Source organism: Erpetoichthys calabaricus, chromosome 10 (assembly GCF_900747795.2).
Source record: "Erpetoichthys calabaricus chromosome 10, fErpCal1.3, whole genome shotgun sequence".
Classification (NCBI taxonomy): domain Eukaryota; kingdom Metazoa; phylum Chordata; class Cladistia; order Polypteriformes; family Polypteridae; genus Erpetoichthys; species Erpetoichthys calabaricus.
In genome coordinates, this window is record NC_041403.2 from 61,581,076 (window position 1) to 61,601,228 (window position 20,153).

General features: G+C 41.2%; 1 protein-coding gene across 3 annotated transcripts in view; it reads right to left on the bottom strand.

The window, feature by feature from the left end:
* astn1 (astrotactin 1) overlaps positions 1-20,153 on the bottom strand; it is a 1,266,263-nt gene that overhangs the window by 353,585 nt on the left and 892,525 nt on the right. For all 3 annotated transcript variants that reach the window (XM_051933197.1, XM_028811318.2, XM_028811317.2), the window contains 2 exons: positions 15,890-15,994; positions 10,301-10,489 (listed from right to left, as the gene is read on the bottom strand). In XM_051933197.1, coding sequence (XP_051789157.1) covers positions 10,301-10,489; positions 15,890-15,994 — 294 coding nt within the window. The remainder of the gene's footprint in view (positions 1-10,300; positions 10,490-15,889; positions 15,995-20,153) is intronic.

Here is a 20,153-nt window from a genome sequence, read left to right on the forward strand (position 1 = left end):
ACGCAGCGGAAACTGGCAGAAACCACGGCTAGGCTTGACTCACCTGACGCGGTAAGACCAGAGCCTGCACGGCCCCCGCCTCCGCCTATTGTCCCGCTTTCGGAGGCGGATGACATAGAATCATACCTGGGAATCTTTGAGAACCAGTGGCCGCGATCGGACTGGGCGTCCATCTTAGCGCCGTACCTGAAGGGCGCTGCACAGCGGGCTTATTACGATCTCCCCGAGGAGGAGGCCGCGAGTTATGACAATCTAAAAACCGAAATCTTAAGCCGCTACGGTGTCACGCCGGACCAGCAGGCGAGTGAATGGAGGATGTGGCACTTTGATCTTGAAGGCCTGGCCAGAGCGCAAGCCTTTGAATTCTGGGGCAAAATGGGCCGCTGGCTACGGCCAGAAGGGCCCCACGCTCGGAAGGTCGTGGAACAGGTAGCGTGCGAAGGCCTCATAAACGCCATGCCGGACTATCTCGCCCAGCAGGTCCGGCAACACCCCTACAAGGATATGAAAGGCCTCCTAGAGGTCTTGGAGCGTCAGCTCGCGGTTCACCGATCCGGGGGGGCGGAACGGCCGGCTCGTGGAGCCCGACAGGGACGCACTAGCCACCCCGAGCCCAGCCGCCGCGCGGCGGAAGCACCAGTAAAGCCCCGGGAGAAGCCAGCATCACCGCGCTGTTTCAAGTGCGGGGAGCTCGGCCACATCTTGCCAGCCTGTCCCTTACATGTGGAGTCAATGGATTGCAGTGTGGCCCTGACAGAAAGGTATAGTGCTTTGTCGCATCTCTTGGCTGTTCCGAATGTGGGAGTGGTATTGGTAAATGGGTACTCGGTGAGGGCATTGTTTGACTCCGGGAGCAATATATCTATTGTTGCTCGCCGTTATGTCTTGCCGCGACAATGGATAAGTCAACGCTTAAAGGTTACCTGTGTGCACGGGGAGACCAGGGCGTATAGAGCCGTGAATTGTTTTATTGCTTGGAAGGGAGAGGTGATTCAACTGGCGGTCGCTGTTCTTCCGGAACCCCCCTTCCCAGTAATATTGGGGCACGACTGGTCAAAGATAAACTGCGGCAAGACGAAATCCACTCCTTGTAATAACTTGGGTCTGGCTGTGAGTAAAACAAAGAAGCTCGCTGCGACTCCCACGCCGTGCCATGCGGCAAATAATGATGACGTAGGTCACCCGGGGGAAGGTTCTCAGGTGTCGGACCCTGGCCCGGAACCTTCGGGTGAGGGCCCGAGCAGGAGCACCGACCCCTATTCGGTGGCGGACGATCCACTAAGCCGGGTGAGCTTCAGTATAGGGCTACACCGGCTTCCTTTAAACGCGAGCAGTGGAATGATGATTCCCTAAAGTTTGCCAGAAATGCTGTTGTTGCTGTAAACGGCCATTTGTCAAGCGATCCCGCACCACCGAGCCCTACTTTATTCTTGAAAATGATCTGTTGTACCGAGTCGTGACTCACGAAGGCGAGATGCGGAAACTGTTGCTAGTCCCACGGACCTACCGGCAGGAGGTGTGTGAACTAGCGCATGCCCATCTCTTAGGCGCCCATCTAGGGGCCGAGAAAACGTTGGAGAGGATAAAGCTCTGATTTTATTGGCCCGGTATTAACGAGGAGGTCCGGCGCTTCTGTCAATCCTGCCCGGACTGTCAGATTCGCCAGATCCCTAGGAGGGCTCGAGCTCCTCTAGTGCCAATCCCCCTTGTCGATATTCCCTTCGAAAGAATAGGGGTAGACATAGTGGGTCCCCTGGAGCCTTCAAGCCGCGGCCATAAGTATATATTGATTACGGCAGACTACGCGACTCGTTACCCAGAGGCGGTTCCGTTGCGCTCCGCTACTACTAAAACAATCGCACGGGAACTAGTACTTTTCTTTCCAGAGTGGGAATACCCAAAGAAGTCCTCACGGACCAGGGTACTCCCTTTACTTCGGATACGTTTAGGGAGGTGGACAAGTTACTGCGGATAAAGCATCTTAAGACGTCTGTTTATCATCCCCAGACCGACGGATTAGTCGAGCGATTTAATCAGACGCTTAAGCAAATGCTACGCAAAGTAGTCAGCGCGGACGGTAGGAACTGGGATCAGCTTTTGCCCCTCGTCCTTTTTGCATTCCGGGAGGTGCCCCAAGCTTCCACGGGTTTTTCCCCATTTGAGTTATTGTATGGACGCCAACCCCGGGGACTATTGGACATAGTGAAAGAAGGATGGGAGGAGGAGACCCTTCCTTCTACAAACGTAGTGGAATATATTGCGCAACTGCGTGATAGACTAGCCCACATTAGGCCTATTCTCAAAGATCACCTGACGCGTGCTCAAGCGGCGCAGGCGCGTTGCTACAATAAAAACTCCACCCTCAGGGAATTCCCAGCCTGGGGATCGGGTGATGGTGCTCGTACCATCCTCCCACTCTAAATTATTGGCTCATTGGCTAGGGCCTTACGAGGTTATAGAGAGAAAGGGGCTGGTCGATTATTTGGTCCGACAACCAAATCGCCGACCACGCGAAAGGGTTTATCACGTGAACTTATTGAAGCCGTGGAGAGTTCGGGAAGAGGCCCCGATCTCCGGTACAACCCTCTCCCTGTTTTCAAAGAACATGCCACTTAACCTCGGTCCGGATTTGTCATCGGGCCCATACGCCAGGAGCTGGAACAGCGATCCTGGCTGTCCCTCGAGTGGTAAGAGAGACGCCGGGCCCGCACCCCGCGGCGCTGATTTGAGCAACGACATCAGTACGGATCCTGGGTGGTAGTCAGGGAAAGGGACTATTGCCCTCCCCGGAGGCAAAATGTGCGGGAGGTCGAACCTCGAGATCCAGCGGATGTTGGACTTGGATGTCATTGATGAAAGTACAGACCGTGGTCCAGTCCTATCGTCCTCGTCTCTAAGCCGATGGCTCTTGGAGGTTCCGGTAATGACTTTAGACGTCTGAAATCAGGTCTCCAAAGTTTGACAGCCTACCCTATGCCCCGGATAGACGACCTTATTGAGTCGTTTTGGGGTACGGCTCAATACTTGACTACTCTTGACATGACCAACTAGGGTACTGTGCAAATTCCCTTAATGGCATCCGCAAAAGAGAAAACCGCCTTCAGTACCCCTAGTGGACATTGGCACTATAAGGTTCTCCCATTTGGGCTGCACGGGGCGCCTGCGACTTTCCAGCGTCTGGTCGATAGAGTGCTACGACCCCACCAGTCCTATTGTGCCGCCTATCTGGATGACGTCGTCATCTATTCCGGCACCTGGGAGGAACATATCGTGCAGGTGTATGCTGTCCTGGCCACATTAGCGAAAGCCGGTCTCCGTATAAACCCTCGGAAATGTTTCTTCGGATTAAAGGAGGCCAAATATTTAGGCTACCTGGTGGGGCGAGGACAGGTGAAGCCGCAATGCTCCAAAATTAAAGACATCCTTGAATGGCCCCGTCCGAGTACCAAGAGACAGGTGCAGGCTTTCTTGGGGTTGGCGGGGTACTACCGCCGGTTTTTTGCCCCGTTTCTCTGAGAGGGCAGCACCCTTGACTAACCTGACAAGAAAGGGGGCTCCATTGTATGTGGTATGGGATCCTACAGCAGATCGGGCATTTCGTGACTTGAAAGCGGCCCTTACCTCGGCACCTGTGTTAAACACACCTGATTTTTCGCTTCCTTTTCTTCTCCAGACCGATGCTTCGGACACAGGCCTGGGTGCAGTGCTGAGCCAGAGCATCGACAGTGACGAGCACCCCGTTTTTTACCTGAGCCGGAAACTATTGGACCGGGAGACCAGGTATGCGGCAGTGGAGAGGGAAGCCCTGGCCATCAAGTGGGCGGTTACACATCTGAGGTACTACCTGCTGGGTCGGGAGTTCACCCTTATGATGGACCACGTGGCCCTCCAGTGGATGGCGTTGCACAAGGAGTCGAATCCCCGGGTCACCAGGTGGTTTTTAAGACCTTCAGCCTTACAAGTTTACCGTCACTTATAGGCGGGGTAACCTTCAAGCCAATGCCGACGCCCTCTCCCGGGTTCACGACCTCTCGGTCCGGTCCGGTCCGCCCGCCCCGATGGGGCTGGGCTGAGGGGTGGGCCCTGTCACACATGCGCGCATGGGGAGTCGCAGAACGACCCGGGTAGTAGCGCGAAATCCGAAAGCCATACGGGACGGGCAGGCAACTAACCTTGTTTTCTTTATCTTCCCAGAAAGAAGGAAACGACGACACCCTGAATCACCTCCCGCTACTCCACTTCCACATCTTCCTTCCCTCTGATGACATCAGTATCCCAGACTACACCACTCCTCGTTACCCAGCATTCCTCTGTTCAATTCCGGTCCCCTCTATAAATGTTCCCCCATCAAGCCATGTGATTGTTAACAGTTAAACCAGTAAATGCACTTTGGACTGTATAACCTCATTTTGAATCTTCTTTACAGTATACGGGGCCGGAAACCCCAAACCTTTATGCTCTGTTGTGTCTTTATTTTACAATAGATAGATAGATAGATAGAAACTTTATTTGTCCCCAAATTTGGCTTTTTACAGAAGCTCTTTAAATAAATAAATAAACACACACACTATAATCTGAATACACACCAGAATAACTAAAAAGGAAGAGAATTAAAAAAGATACCTTCATTATATAAGATTAAATAAAATAAACAGCACCCAAATCAAAACATAAAAGACAGACAGGATTACTGTGAGATTTTCTAATGTAAAAAGCAAAAACTCATAAAATGTTATTTAGAAGTCTGTGAAATCATTTTTCGTAACAAGAAAAAATAAACAAAAACACACACAAATCATGACAGAAAGGATCTTTTTTGAGCATTAGCATGAATTTTGATTGAAAATGCAATTTATCAAATAATAGATTTTTTTTTTTTTTCTTAAATAAATACAAGGTGCAGGTTCAGGTAGGTAGAACCAGGAAGGGAACGGGGCTATGTGGGACATCATACACATACTGCAGTTAGCACAACATAACTGGAAAATTTAAATGGCATAGCTCTATAGGTTTTACAACTTTAAGTATCTGGGAAGCACACAAATAATGTTTTATGTTTGCACATTCATTTCTTTTAAGGTTTCTGTCAGTGTTGAGGGAGGTTGAGAGGACTGCTACAAGAAGTTAAATATATTTACAAAAAGAGAATTATTGGGGTGGCACAGGGGGAGCACTACTGCTGCCTTGTAGTAAGGAGACGGGGATCATGGCCTGAGCCCCCACTGCATGAAGTTTGCATGTTCTCCCCATGTATGTGTGGGTTTCCTCCAGGCACTCCAGTTTCCCCCCCAAAGTCGACGGACATACAGGATAGATGGGTTGGCATCAGTAAATTGGCCCCAGTGGGGGGTGTGTGTATGGGGTATGCATGTGGGTATGTGTGCTCACCCTGAGATGGACTGGCACTCTGTCCAGGGATTTGTCCCTGGCTTATACCCTATGATTGCTGGGATAGGCTTCATCCCCCTGTTACCTTACTTAAGACTAAGTGGGCTTAGAAAATAATATGATTTAGCAAAATCCTTATTGTAAGCCAGCCAATCCAGGAAGTATGTTATTCAGGATAACAAGGTCTGGTGAAGAGTGTGTTATATTCCATGTATTCACTTAAAAAAACATATTGCAGTTAAAAAAAAAAATCTCCTCACCCACCCATTTTATTTGTGGATGTATCAAATGAGCATGAAAGATTTTCAATAATCTTACAGAAAGACTGTCCTACAAATGGTTCAATGTCTCCTTTAAATTATTCACTTTGATAGATAAAATCAAGTTTTTTTTCGCTTAAATGAAGCAGAAAAAGCATACAGCTGGTGGAAACTGAAACCTCTTTTTTGTTTCTCTTACTTTGATCCTGTACATACCAATTCTAAAAAGATTTGACAGATAGAATGAAAAAAAAAATGCTTTGTTTGTCCTTCTTATTATAATTTGCCAAAGTGTGGTAAGGTTTTTTTATGAGAGTTTCTTGACGTTACATTTGGTCTTTGAAGAGATTCTGCTTGTCCATCATACACAGATATTTAAGGTATTTTTACTTAACATTTAAAAAAAATCTAAGAATTCAGTAGTTTAGTCATTTGCATTGTTTAATAAATCAAATTCATTCATTGTAAGTTGTTTACCTAATACTTCATACTCATTTTGCAAAGTATGTGACCCTGGCATGCTTGAGGGTTGTTTACCCAGGAGGTTTCTCTGTGCTTAATTTAAATAAATGTGTTAAGTTATCAATGAAGAGGAGTGGCAGTTTATGTGTGAAAGTGTTTGAGCTTTAATTAAAAAAGGGAATCATCAATCATCTGAAGTAAAAGTTAACATAGAGTATAAGGGTACTTAACACACAACTGAATCTATGAATGAGAATCAGGCCAGGTTTACTAATACCAGGCCATTAACTTTAAATTAACAGGCAATCAGGAATTGAATTTGAACGTCTTTTAAATTTGTTTTAATAGACATAGAATTTCTAGAATGTGATTCACTGAATGACAAATAAATGTAAAACATACTAGGACACTGATAGAACAGCAGACAGTCGCAACAGAGGCAACATATACTTTAAAAGACTCTTGTTCAAACCAATCTGTCTACAACAGACAATTGATAATGTTAATAGTAAAACACATGGAAAACAGAATATAAAGAGAAGTAGCATAGATAAAGCACAGAGACATACACTTACTGAGAAAATTATTAGGAACACCTCTACACTTGCTTATCCATGTAATTATCAAATCAGACAATCATGTGGCAGTAGTGCAATGCATAAAATCAGGCAGATACAAGCTAGGAGTTTCAGGTTATGTTCACTTCAAACACCTTAATGGAGAAAATGTGATCACCCTAGCAAGATTGTTGGTGCCAAATGGGCTGGTTTGAGTATTTCTGTAACTGCTGTTCTCTTGGGATTTCCATAGACAACAGTCTCTAGAGTTTACTCAGAATGGTTGAAAAAAAAAACTTAACCAGTAAGCACCAGTTCTGTGGATGGGAACACCTTGTTAATGAGTGAGGTCAGAGGAGAATGAGATGACAGGAAGAGTATGGTGACTCAAATAACCATTCTATGTAACTGGGATGAGCAGAAGAGCATGTTAGAATGCACAACACATTGATCCTTGAGATGGATGGGCTACAACAGCAGAAGACCACTTTGGTTTCTACTCCTGTCAGCCAAGAACATAAAGCTGAGGCAGTAAGTACAGGCTCACCAAATGTGGATAGTTGAAGACTAGAAAACATTTAACCTGGTCTGATGAATCTCAGTTTCTGCGGAGGTACATGGATGGTAGGGTAGGAAGTTGATGCCATCAGCAAGAAACCATGCACACAACCTGGCTTGCGTCAAAAATCTACAGGCTGGTGATGGTGTGGGAAATGTTTTCTTGGCACATTCTGGGTCTGTTAACACCAATCAATCATTTTTTTAATGTCACAGCCTATTTGAGTATTGACAACATGCCATCACTGCTACAATTTATCGATCGTCTGATGACTACTTCTGGCATGATGCATCATGTCACAAAGCAAAATTTAACATGAACACAACATTGAGATCAGTGTTTTTCAGCAGCATTCACAGTCACCGAATGTGAATCCATTTGAACACTTTTGAGATGCGGTAGAAAAGGATGAATGTGCAGCTGACAAATCTGCAGAAATTGCATGATGTAGTCATTTAACAAGGACCAGAATCTCAAAAGAATATTTTCTACATATTGTGGAATCCATGCTATGAATAGCTGAGACTGTTTTGAGAGGAAAAGGAGGACCTGCCCAATTTTAGTATAGTGTCCCTAACAATTTTTTCAGTGAGTATATATGTACACTGAATGTAAAAGCTAAGGGTAGTATGATGACACATTTAGTAGCATTTCCACCTCACAGACCTGGTATTGTGGTTTAAATTGTACACCTAGACATTACCCGCATGGAGTCTACATGTTTTCCCAGCGTCTGTGAGGGTTATCCTCAAGGCACTCCAGTTGATTTCCTACATTTTCAAAGATGTACATGTTAGAATACTTAGTGTGTTAAGATTGACTCGTCTATGTTTGTTTGTGAATAAGCCCAGAGATGTACTGGCACAATGTGTAAGGTTGTTCCCTGCCTTGGGCCCAGTACTGCCCAGTGTCTTGAAACTGGTAAGTCCTAAAACCACAGGTGCAAAAACACTTTCAAAAGTTGCCCACTAGATGGGAGAAAACACCGTCAAAAACAGGGACTGGAGACCTGAACGGCTGAGAACAAATCTATATAGAAACAAAAGGTTTATTACACAAAGTTCTGTAAAGCACAAGGAATTGCCTGAATAGGCATAGCAATCCAACAAAATCCCAATACAGTATCCAAAAATTGTGGTCATAAAACAGACCAGAGGTTCAAAAATTCAGGAAACACAGTCCCAATGTGAAAACCAAAGATATAGTCAAAAAACAGAGCACAAGTTCAAAAATCCAGGAAATCACAAAGCAAGGCAAAAGGAACAGTAAGCATAAGAAACACTCTACTCCCTAACACATTTGACATGAACTCCCTGGAACTATGAAAAGCCTTGCCTTAAAACTAGAAACCCTGAAGCATACAAAAAAAGTCATAATGCCGGGCCACCTTAATTTCCCACACACCTCCTCATCAGTGTCTTTGTTTTTGCAAACGTGCCAATCAGCACTGGGAGCAAGCAGCCTGCTATCCCATCCTCCCCCACCGATGCAGCTCAAGTTGGACAAAATGTTTATCTTGGTGTGAGGGAGGTCTGGAATTGTATAGGGTAAATAATATATTGTTATTTGGAACACATGCATTTCATGTGTGTACCATGTCTACAATGATCTGGGTAAATGTAGGATGACAGGAAATGTTAGGCAAGAAATGCTGAACACATAACTAAAACAGAAACTTTTTTCATGTTATATAGTACTGATGACAACATATTAATATTAAGTGTATAATGTGTGAAAACTGAAGTCCAAATATCAAATAAACACTTTCACAAAAAGTACAAGCATGCTGATAATTTACATGTGCAATGACAATGTTTTTTATTCTATAATAGTAACAATAAGAGCAGCACACTACTCAAAACAGTAAATGCAAGAAGGGCCAAGAATCTAACTCGCAACCTCCTAATAATGAGACAGCATTTCTTACTTCTGCACCAACCAAGCAGACGTGTAAGCGTCGTACCCTAACCCAATTTCCTTTTCTATATTATAGTCTTGAATAAAAGTGCACTTGTTTTGTTATAATTGTACCTTTTGTGAAAGTGTTTATTTGATATTTGGACTTCAGTTTTCACTCATTATGCACTTCATGTCAACATTTTGTCATTAGTTTTAGTTACGTGTTCAGCACTTCTTGCCTCACATTTCCTGTCATCTTACATTTACACAGATCGTTGTAGACGAACACACATGAAATGCATGTGTTACATATAACGATATATTATTTACCCTATACAATTCCAGACCTACCTCACGCCCAGATAAACAGACTTGAGCTGGGAGAACTTTTTGTCCGACTTGAGCTGCGTCGGTGGGGGGGATGGGACAGCAGGCTGCTTGCTGCCGGTGCTGATCGACACATTTGCAAAACAAAGACACTGATGAGGAGGTGCGAGGGAATTTAAGGTGGCCTGGCATTCCAACATTTTTTGCAGGCTTCAGGGATTCTAGTGTTAAGTAGGATGGAGGGCCATTCCTGGTGGTAATTGGCAGGCGGCCCGGGCCCATAGGGATCTAACCATTAAACACAAGGATCATAACCTAGACCAGGCCCCTTTCCCAGCACAGACATAGAAAAATGTGCATTATAAAGAAAACACATATTCATACAGATAAATGATACAAAATTAAGCAAAACAGAAAAGAAACACAACCATGAACAACCACCAGAAAGAAAATGCTGGCTGAAACATGATCCTTAGTGGGATTATACAGGTTTAATAATGTTATATAGTTCAGAAAAAAAAACAGTAGTTTCCCTGCTTAATATGGAATTTTTTGTTCCATAAGGTATGTAAGTAATATGATCCGAGAAAAAAAAAAAAACATAATATCTACTATGATACTAATAATAATAATAATAATAATTCATTACATTTATATAGCGCTTTTTTCTCAGTACTCAAAGCGCTATCTAATAAGGAATCTTGTTGTTTCACATCTTTGACACATGGATCCAATGTTACAATGGTGCCATACAATCTCAATTTTCTTATAGAAACAATATTTTTCATCTGCAGTACTAAATATAAAAAAGTTAAAGAAAAACTCAGACCTCTGAAGAAAACCAGTACCTTTGCTGATGTCTTGGTATTCTAGCCACAGCTGTTTTTGGACCTGTTTATTGGGATACCAGATAACACATGACTCTTCAAATCCATAGACTGCTTCTTGTATGAAGTGGTTTCCAAACTCTTTTAGGACAGATACAAAGTCACTTCGTTGAGTAGCCCCATCCAAAGAGTGGACTGCAGTGTTGAAAGCTGTAAGATATTTGAAAAAAATAATTTACAATTGAATTAAAGTTATATTATTAGTGTAAAGAAATCAGACTATGTTAATTATTAGCACATTCTAAAAATGTAAGATATTGTTGTGGATATTAATATTTAATATTTTGATAAGTGTTTTTGAATTGTCATTTAAGACTTAATTATGACTTAAAAAAAGAAGCTGCATTCTCTCAGTAAGTCCTTGTGATTTCCTCCTCCCAAAGCTTTAGGAACACTAGTCTTTATGACTGAATTACTGTCCAGCTGTGACAGAGTGGGCTGGTTTTATTACTTAAGACATTTCCTGTTTTTGTTTTTTGTTTTTTTTTAATGTTGACAAGAAACAAAATTGGACTTGAGGCAGCAAGCCATGCCTGAGCTATTCCTGGAACATTTGTGTTTGTCATGAGCTACAAGGGGATATAAGGGCAATAAGGAGGAAGACTTACAAAGATATTTCCTCTCTTGCCATTCCCTCCATTAAGAGAAGACAATTCCGTCTCAGCTGCCATATTGAGACAGACTGGCTGCCTGGGCCTACGCAGATGATGAGCTGACCAGGAAGAATCAGTATCAGCAACAATGTATTTCTTGTATAGCCCAAAATCACGGAAGGAAAGCCTCAATGGGCTTTAATAGGCCCTGTTTTTTGACAGCCCCTGAGGCCTGACTACCTAAGATGATAAGAAAAAACTCCAAAAACAAAAAACTTTTTTAGGGGAAAAAAAAAAATGAAAGAAATCCTAGGAAAGGCAATTCAGAGAGGGACCTCCTTCCAGGTAGGTTGGACGTGCAATGGGTGTCAAAAAATGGGGTAAATACAATACACAAAAAATAACTAGAGCTAGATGACTAATCTGTCATTGCCACATCAGAAATTCAGTAAAACAGTACAAACTGCTTTGTTCTTACACAGTGCTTTTCACCAAGTGCAGGGGAAGAGAGCCACAACAACTCTGAGGGCAATATGCAAGAACAGATTATACCACTCAGTAAATACAGAACAATCACATATGAGGGAATACATTTCTTCAAATACATTAAAAACAAAGTAGAAACTAATTAACATAAATGAAACACAACACTATCTGTCCATCAGTTAATTGTCGAAACCATCTACATCAGGGGTGTCGAACTCCGGGCCTGGTGGGCCGCAATGGCTGCAGGTTTTCATTTGAACCCTTTTCCTAATCACTGGACAGTTTCTACTGCTAATTAACTTCTTTTCCCTCCATTTTAATTGCCAATTTTTTAAGAATTCAGTCCTCAGAATTGATTCTTTTCTTCATTAAATTGCAGCCAAACAGAAATGAGATGTGAAACGAGCCGACAGATAACCAACTAAATTGGGGTTTCAAACACCAAATAATTTCACTCCAACCACTTTCTTAATGAGAAGCCGATTCTTGCTGTTAATTAAACCCGTTATTTAATTCCATAGCTTGTTGCTGCTCTCATTCCGACACAGCAGACATTTCCATAACTGTTTTTTTTCTGTTTTTTTCTAAGAAAACTATCAAAACAGCCTTACTGAGACCTTCACCTTTCTTTATGTTCAGATATTGTGTGATGGGCACAGGTGAGCTGGCCTATGTGGCGACTTGTTTTGTATCTCATTATTGTTTGGCTGCTAATTAAAGAAATAGAAACAACAAAGAAGCCTGAGTCAAGTTAATTAAAATTAAGGCAAAAGAATTTAATTGGCAGCAAAAACTAATGAAGAAGATGGTTAGAATGAAAACCTGCAGCCACTGTGGTCCACCAGGACAGGAGTTTGACACCCCTGATCTACATCGAATACAACAGTAAGTTAATGGGCCTCCTGAAACTGCACATCTGGCATTATCAGGTTGTATGGTTTTGGTTTGTAAAGCCACTAGTAATAATAAAATTTATTTTACATAATAATTAGTTAAAAGTGCAACTCTCTGTCCTGTTTGTTTTATTCCTCTATCTTGTTGCTTGAGACCAAAGATATAAAAGATAGTATAACACACGAAGGCTAAAAGTATGGGATTTGTGACATTTTGTTAAGGTCTTTTCAATAAAGAGTACAAAAAGGGGAAACGGGGTCATCTAGGACTCTATATGACCATACCAATGTATAATGCAAAATATTCCTTGCTATATGCAGTATCAGAACTATATAAACTGAGAATGGGGCAGATCTGTATTCACCCACACATAAAGTATATATGAAAAGGTCATGACTTATTACTTTTTGTAACCTTAACAAATAAGAAAACACTGGCCCTCTCAATATCTACTACTCAAATATGCTGTAATGCTATGCTGTTTACCCACCATTATTGCCCCCCTTATTTCTGAGCTGTTAGATGTCCTGTGTAGGCGCCTGTACCTGGCTCAAACAGCTAATATAATAAAAATTTTCAAGACATGTCATTTTTTTTAAGCAGCTACACACATCTGCCTCAGATCTATGTCATCTTCCATTTTCAATGTACACTGAAGATATTAAAATGAATGAATATAGCCTTCAGTGAAGTAATCTGTTGAGAATTTCATGTTACTGTTCATATCCACTTCATATAATGTTTTATCAATAATATGCTTGAAACCAAAAAAACTGAAGCCTTAATATTTGTGCTGAAATACATAGCTGCTTTATTTAAATGTAACTTCTAGAATTTCTTAACTTCAGACACATTCTTAAATACATTAATGGTTAACTGTTTCAAAGATAATTTCATTCTTTTACATATTCTGTATACATTTCAAAAGAATGCATAAAAATTTAGGATGGTACTGTGTAGCACTGAAAAAAATCTTTTTTTAAATGTAAATGAAACTAAAGAATAAAATATTACCCAAAAAATTTGTTATCACTTCACTGGATAGATGTTATCACTGTTAGTGACATATGAATAGACCAGCAGGAGGTCTGTTATCAGAGATTTAATGAGTAATAACACTGCTCATGCATGCAACTGACTGTCACAAAGTGCACATGCTGATCATTGAATACAGAAGTTTAAACTGAAAGAAAATGTTTTAAAAAAGTTAAAACTGTTTTTCACAAAAATTCACATTTCTTAAAATGTTGCACTTTTACAATGTGATTATCATTAGGTATAGGTTGGAGTTATTTGACAAAGTTATAAAGTCACATAAGACATGTTTTGACAAGGTAATTCAACCTAACATACAAGATGTGCTCAAAAAAAATGTGAATGTTGAATTAAAAAAAATGATAACAATAAAAGATGTCTTGTCATTAATCCCCCCCAAAATACTCCCTCTTGCTTCTAACTCACTTATCCCATCGTTCTTGCCACTTTTTGAAGTAGTTCTGAAAGTCCTCTTTCATGAGTGTTTTTAGTTTTTTGTTGCTGCTTTGACATCCTCCGCGTTAATCAAGATCCAACATCAAGGTGATGATGATTGTATTTTTTGTTCTTGATGGAACTGAGCTGAGTTTGTACCCAGGAACACTACAGTAACTGTGAATATTTTACAGGCTTATTAGAGTATTTAAGAAACGATGTGTGTAGAAAATGACCTGAGAAATGGGCAGATAGTTTCACCCTCCATCATGAAAACGCTCCGTGTCACATATCACTTCTAGTACTGCAATTTCCGTCAGATAAAAACATTATGGTGTGTCCTCATCCACCAAATTCACTGGATCTGGCACAGTGCGACTACTGGCTCTACCCCAAAGTCAAAATGACCATGAAAGGTAAACGTTTTCACTTGATTAAGGACATCGAGGCAGCCACAACAGTGCAACTAAAGACAATGACGAAAGAGGATTTCTAGAACTGTGTGTTTGAATTGGGGGGGGGGGGTATTTTGAGGGGGATTAATGGCAATGTGTCTTTTATTTTAATCATTTTTTTTTATTTAAACATTCATCATATTTTTTGATCACACCTCGTAGCTAGTCAATTTTTATTCACCTACGCATAGTTCTGCTGTCTACTACACTGATTGCTAACTCATTCCATGTATCTATGGTTTCTTTATGTAATGCACTGCAAATAGAAAATCCAAAATTACAGCAATTACTTGTAGTTCTGTAACATACATAAGCATCATTAAATAATTCATAGTGAATATCTTAAACTTTCTAAAGTAGCAGACTCATTAGTCACCTACTGGCCCATTCATGTGAAGTAGGACTGATAAGAACTGATTCCACTTATTCGAATAGAAAACTTAAAAACATTAGATTAAAATATAATTTTCTCACCAGTTATACTGAAGAGCTCCAATTAAAAAGAAAACGCTTGAACATTCTAAATGATTAAAAAATCTCAACTGTAATTTTATAATGGCAGCAGTTTCCTAGACCACTTAAAATGACTTAATTGACAGTGTACAGTAAATTCATTTAGAGGCTATGCTTGCACCTTTGATGTAATGCAGGGAACCACCCCAGGATTGAGCAACAATAACAGGGCCCACTCACAAACTGCCAGAGGTCACTCACATCAGTTGACTATTTATTACATATTTTGGTAATTGGAAAAATAGCTAGACCCCCAGAAAAAAAGGACACTTGCCCTGAAAAGGACCACTCTTATTGATGTATTGGAACTCAAACTATGAATTTGTGACACCTGTATGTGCTACCTCCCTTTATTTCAAGACTGTTAAGTGCTGTTAACTTCTTTGAGAAGCTAACACTTGATGTTTAATTATTAATACTTATTATGTATCAATAAATAGATCATCCTTACCTAAGACTTTAGCAACAATGCATAAGGAGCATGGGAAAGGCACTATATAAGTAATATTTATTATTACTTTTTAAATATATTACTTGTATAATAAAGAAATAATTCAGTAATTCAACCAACTAGCTCCTAATGCTTGGAAAACAATAGCAGAGGTAACATTTGCACATTCCTATCAGAAATCCTAATTGAAATGACAACATGCATTTATCAAAGAGAGAAAAGGTGGAGCTCAGTCACTTTGGGTGAGGAAAGTTTGCTGTTTTTAATTTTAGCTTCTTGGAGAGGAGAACTGCCCATGCAGCACATTATCTGACATCCCTGACAATGGTAATTGGTGCAGCTGACACAACACAATATAAAATATCTATAAGGAATGATCACACATAGCGAACCAACAGTGCCTGTCAAAAGGCAGCAGTTTGGTTTTACTGAAATATTATTAAGCTACAGAATGCTGACAGCTTATTAGGCCAAAGTTTGTGGCACATCAAATTAATATTTAGTGCCTGAAATATGCCCTGCCGAGTGCTCTTTTCCTGGGCTTTCACATGAACATTCCATTTTGTACCTGTTTCTTGTACATATAAACCAATATCATTTTAAGGTTTAAGTGTTAATTAATACAAAGAGCCATCCTTTATAACAGTCTGGCCGCGTGAAAGCAAGATTTGCAGTGATATGCACTTACCTTGTGATAGAGTCCATTGGCTGAGTCTAACATGATACATAATAGATTTTAGCTTCCACTGCTGAACCAGCGGATATCCTGACACCTCACTGTAATTTACCATACCTGCAGAAAACAAAATAGAAAAATAAAATATGGATTGTCTTAATTAATCAGTTAGTCAATTAGAGGACAGGAGCTCTTCATCTTGGTTCTTTACCAAAGCACCAGAAAAGCATACAGTAAGAAAGTAAAATAAATCAATTAAATTCTACTATTTACAAGTCTCTAACAAACAACCCATTTTAAGATTCCTTCTTGAAAAATATGCAGAGTTCACAAATAAAGTTTTTTTTCCAGATTAGTTTATCATGATATATAAAATGGAGAATAGCATACATGAGAGTGTATGAGATATTGCCAGCAGCCTTTGCTTATTCAAAAATAGACTTAGACATACAAGAAGAGGAATGAATCAATGTTTAAGTTTAAAAAATAAGAACACCAAGGATGGCATAGATGAAAAATGCTATAAATAACATTCCAATCAAGGGCTGCTGGAGGTGGTTAAGTCTGATAGATACAGGGCGGTACTGTATTTTACTTTATTTCTATTGTGTTAATGGCTGAATGAAAAAGAAGGAAAACTAAGTAAAACCACTGTGATGGAACAAAAGGAGAATGAATAGAATTACTGGAAACAAAGTCTGGTTTTGAGAATTATCAAAGGCATTGAAAGAATTAGTGCAGTGTAATTTCAGTTAAGTAGTGGATCAGATTCTCAAGGATACCAATGGAAATTAAGGGGAAGTTGATTTATGAAAAAAACTAAGATGTACTTTTTCAAAAAAAAAAAAACGTAATCTTGAACAAACTCCATGTCCAGGGGGTTGTTCCTGTCTTGCACCCTATGCTTGCTGGGATAGGTTCCAGCTTTCCCATTACCCTACACAGGATAAATCAGATTTGGAAGGTGGATGGATGGATGACTGTGCCATGCAGTTGCAACTGAAACCATGATAATTATTAAAAAGTCCAGTTGGCTAACTAAATGAGCACAATGGACTGAATGGCCTCCTCACATATGTCAAACGTCTTATGTTTTGATGTCCACCTGTTTACCTTGCAGGTTCTCCACGTTGTACCAATGCAAGTCAGGTCAGGTTGGGGAGCATGCACTGGTACAGCACGTTGCCTCACACATAACACAATTAAACAGCTTGGGATCCTGGTTGGCAACCCTTCCAGGCAGACATGCAGTCCAGTCCCACATCCCGGACCATCTATGTGCTGCACCCAAATATTACGTGGGCATCCCCTCAGGCTGGTTCAGACGCTCAGGTCCTCAACAATAACAATTCTGTGATCCAGATCACCATCAGGAAATTACACCACATTGCCATAGTGCCGTAACTAACGCTCCCTCATAATGCAGGTAATGTGCCACATTCTGAATTCCAAGAGGAATAGCTCGTTCAACACAAAGTCATACCCATGGTTCCATGTCTCACAACCGTGTAGCGAACCAGGAAGCACCAGAACTCTAAAGACTTGGACATTTTTCCTTTTGCAAAGATATCAGGAGCACCACATGCCCCTTTCCAGCGACCTCATGACCCCCCATGTTCTCACAATCCATCTACTGACTTCATAAGAAGAGTCACCAGAGACATGAATGTCACTGCCAAGGTAAGTAAACCTCTCGACAAGGTCGACACTCTCCGCAGACAGACACACTGCTGATGGCTGTGCCCAAGAGGTCATTAAAGGCCTAGATCTGGGTTTTTATCCAGGACACTCGCAAGCCCAGACACTCAGACTCCTCGCTCAGTCTCTTGAAAGCCCTGATCAGAGCCTCCATTGACTCTGTGAAGATCACAGCATCGTTGTCAAGATCAGTGATCAGGAGTGCTGGGCTGGTAACATCACTTCAAGAGAGGCCCACTGAATCAACAAGCTAATTAAAAGGGCAGGCTCAGTTATAGCACACACTCTGGACCCCTTGGAGGTAGTAGCAAAGGAAAAAAATAAAACAGAACTGAGTGCCCTTATGAACAATACTGCTCATTCAGGGTTGGATCCCTGGCAACATGTTTCATGTTCATTAGCACATGCAAGTAAGAATTTCACTGTTCTCTGCACATGCAACAATAATGACCTTATGAACCTCAGATACTGCCGGGATAGGCTTCAGAACATGGAAATCCTATTGGGCGGAGTGGATATGATAATGGATAGATAGAAAAGTAAATGAACAGAGAGAGAGACTGGGAGCATGCACTAATACAGTGCATTGCCACACTCACTACACGTCAAACCACCTCAGGATCACAAATTAGGACCTGAGCACAGCAGGTGACACCTCAACACCACACTAATTCGAATGTAATGGTGTGAGGTTTTTTTAACAGTGGCTGGAGTGCCAATCCTGTCCCAATCCCCACGTTCTCCCTGTAAGTTGGAGGACCTGCTTGCAGGGCTGGATGCGTGTTAACGTCATACCCAGGATGGAGCAATTGCAGGCTAAGGGTCTTGTGCAAGGGCCCAACAGAGTGGAATCACTTCTGGCATTTATGGGATTTGAACTGGCAACCTTCCGATTGTCAGCACAGATCCCAAGCCTCAGATCCACCACTCCACCTACAACAAAAGAACAGAACAAAGTATAAAAATACAAAGTTGTGAGTCCACTTAATTAAATACATTTTTGCTGTAGTGATGCCTAAAATAAATAAATGAATAATTAAGAAAAACTTTAATCAGTGTATTTAAACCCAGTCCTGCAAATCTTTTACTAATGCAGCAGGTCTTGAGAGCCCCAAACCACAGACACAGCAATACAGCACACAATATGTGAATACAATAAAAGATGTTTTATTTTCACAAGTACCTCTTCACAATCCCCCAGTAATCAGACACACAAACAATCCAAATAAATTTTTCCTCCACTCTACCACTGGCTGAGTGTTGCCCCGCTGCCTCCAGACTCTGACTTGTCCATGTGTAGCAGCAGGCTTATTTTTTTAAGCTGTAACTGGGAATACTTCCAGTTTCATGTGGTATCTTCCTGGAAGTACCTGTACTTCCAGGCCATGGAGAAAGTTGGGCAGTCTTCCCCCGACAGCACCTTCTGTCCACAGGGATCCCCTCAGTGCTGCATTTCCAGACTCCATCTCCTAAGCACCCTTGCGGTTGTCCCAACTATTGCCGTTTGAGGACCACTGCCACCTGTTGTATGCGTGATTTCCTCTGAATATTTGATCACAGTATACTAACAAAGGAAGGGCTCTAACAGCCCCTTTATAAATTCAATAGTAAGTAGTACATTAGGGAAACATGAACGCATTGTGGATAATGTTTATAATTTGGCATGCTTGGGAAAGTCTATAATTAATGCCACGCATCAGGTTTTGGGCAGCTCTTTGTGTTTTGTTTTCTGTCTTCCTTCCAACCTTTAAAGGCTTAGTTGTTAATGAAATAGTAAGCCGGGGGCTCATCTAACATACCTGCTGCCTTCTCTCATTTCCTCTATAGGGTTATCTTTATGTACCTAATATATTTAGAGACCTTCTCATTACATGAAAACCGAATGCTCATGAAGTGATCGAGTGCCACAGACGGCTGCCCACATGTCACTTGTACACAGTCCTACTCAGAAATAGTTAGAGTTTGCTGGTTTTCAATTCTCAGGTGTTGTCCCTGCAGTACTGTTTCAGCATTCCATCATTCCCTCCATCTGTGATCAACACCTCTCTAGAGAAGAGCTGCCAAACACTTTATCTGGGTCCTGCTCAAGCCTCCCCCATTAGACTGATAAACAACTTGGCAGTCTGAAACTCTCCCGCCAGACATCTGCTTATCTGAACCTTTCACATTTATTGTTTATCAGATCAAAAGGTACCCGCTTTAACTCAGTCTATTAACATCCTGACAGGTCACACAGGGACCCTGCATTTGTGAAGCCTCATTCTAATTTTTGGATTTAGCTAATATTAACTTTAGTGCCTTTTTCATAACCTGCCTTCCAGTCTTTATAGCTTCTTCAAACATTCAGAAAGAAGAAATATATTTACACATTTACCACAACACAGTTTATTAATTTCCGTTAATTATTACAAGTAAAATTATATTACCATTTAACAAGCAAGCCATATACATATTATCATAAAAGGCAAAAAACTGATAATGTAGAAAAACAAAGATTAAAACACAAAACAATTTTTGTAAAACAAAATTCAGTAGATAATTTGCATAATAAGCACACCCAGCAGGTCTTCCTTATCTC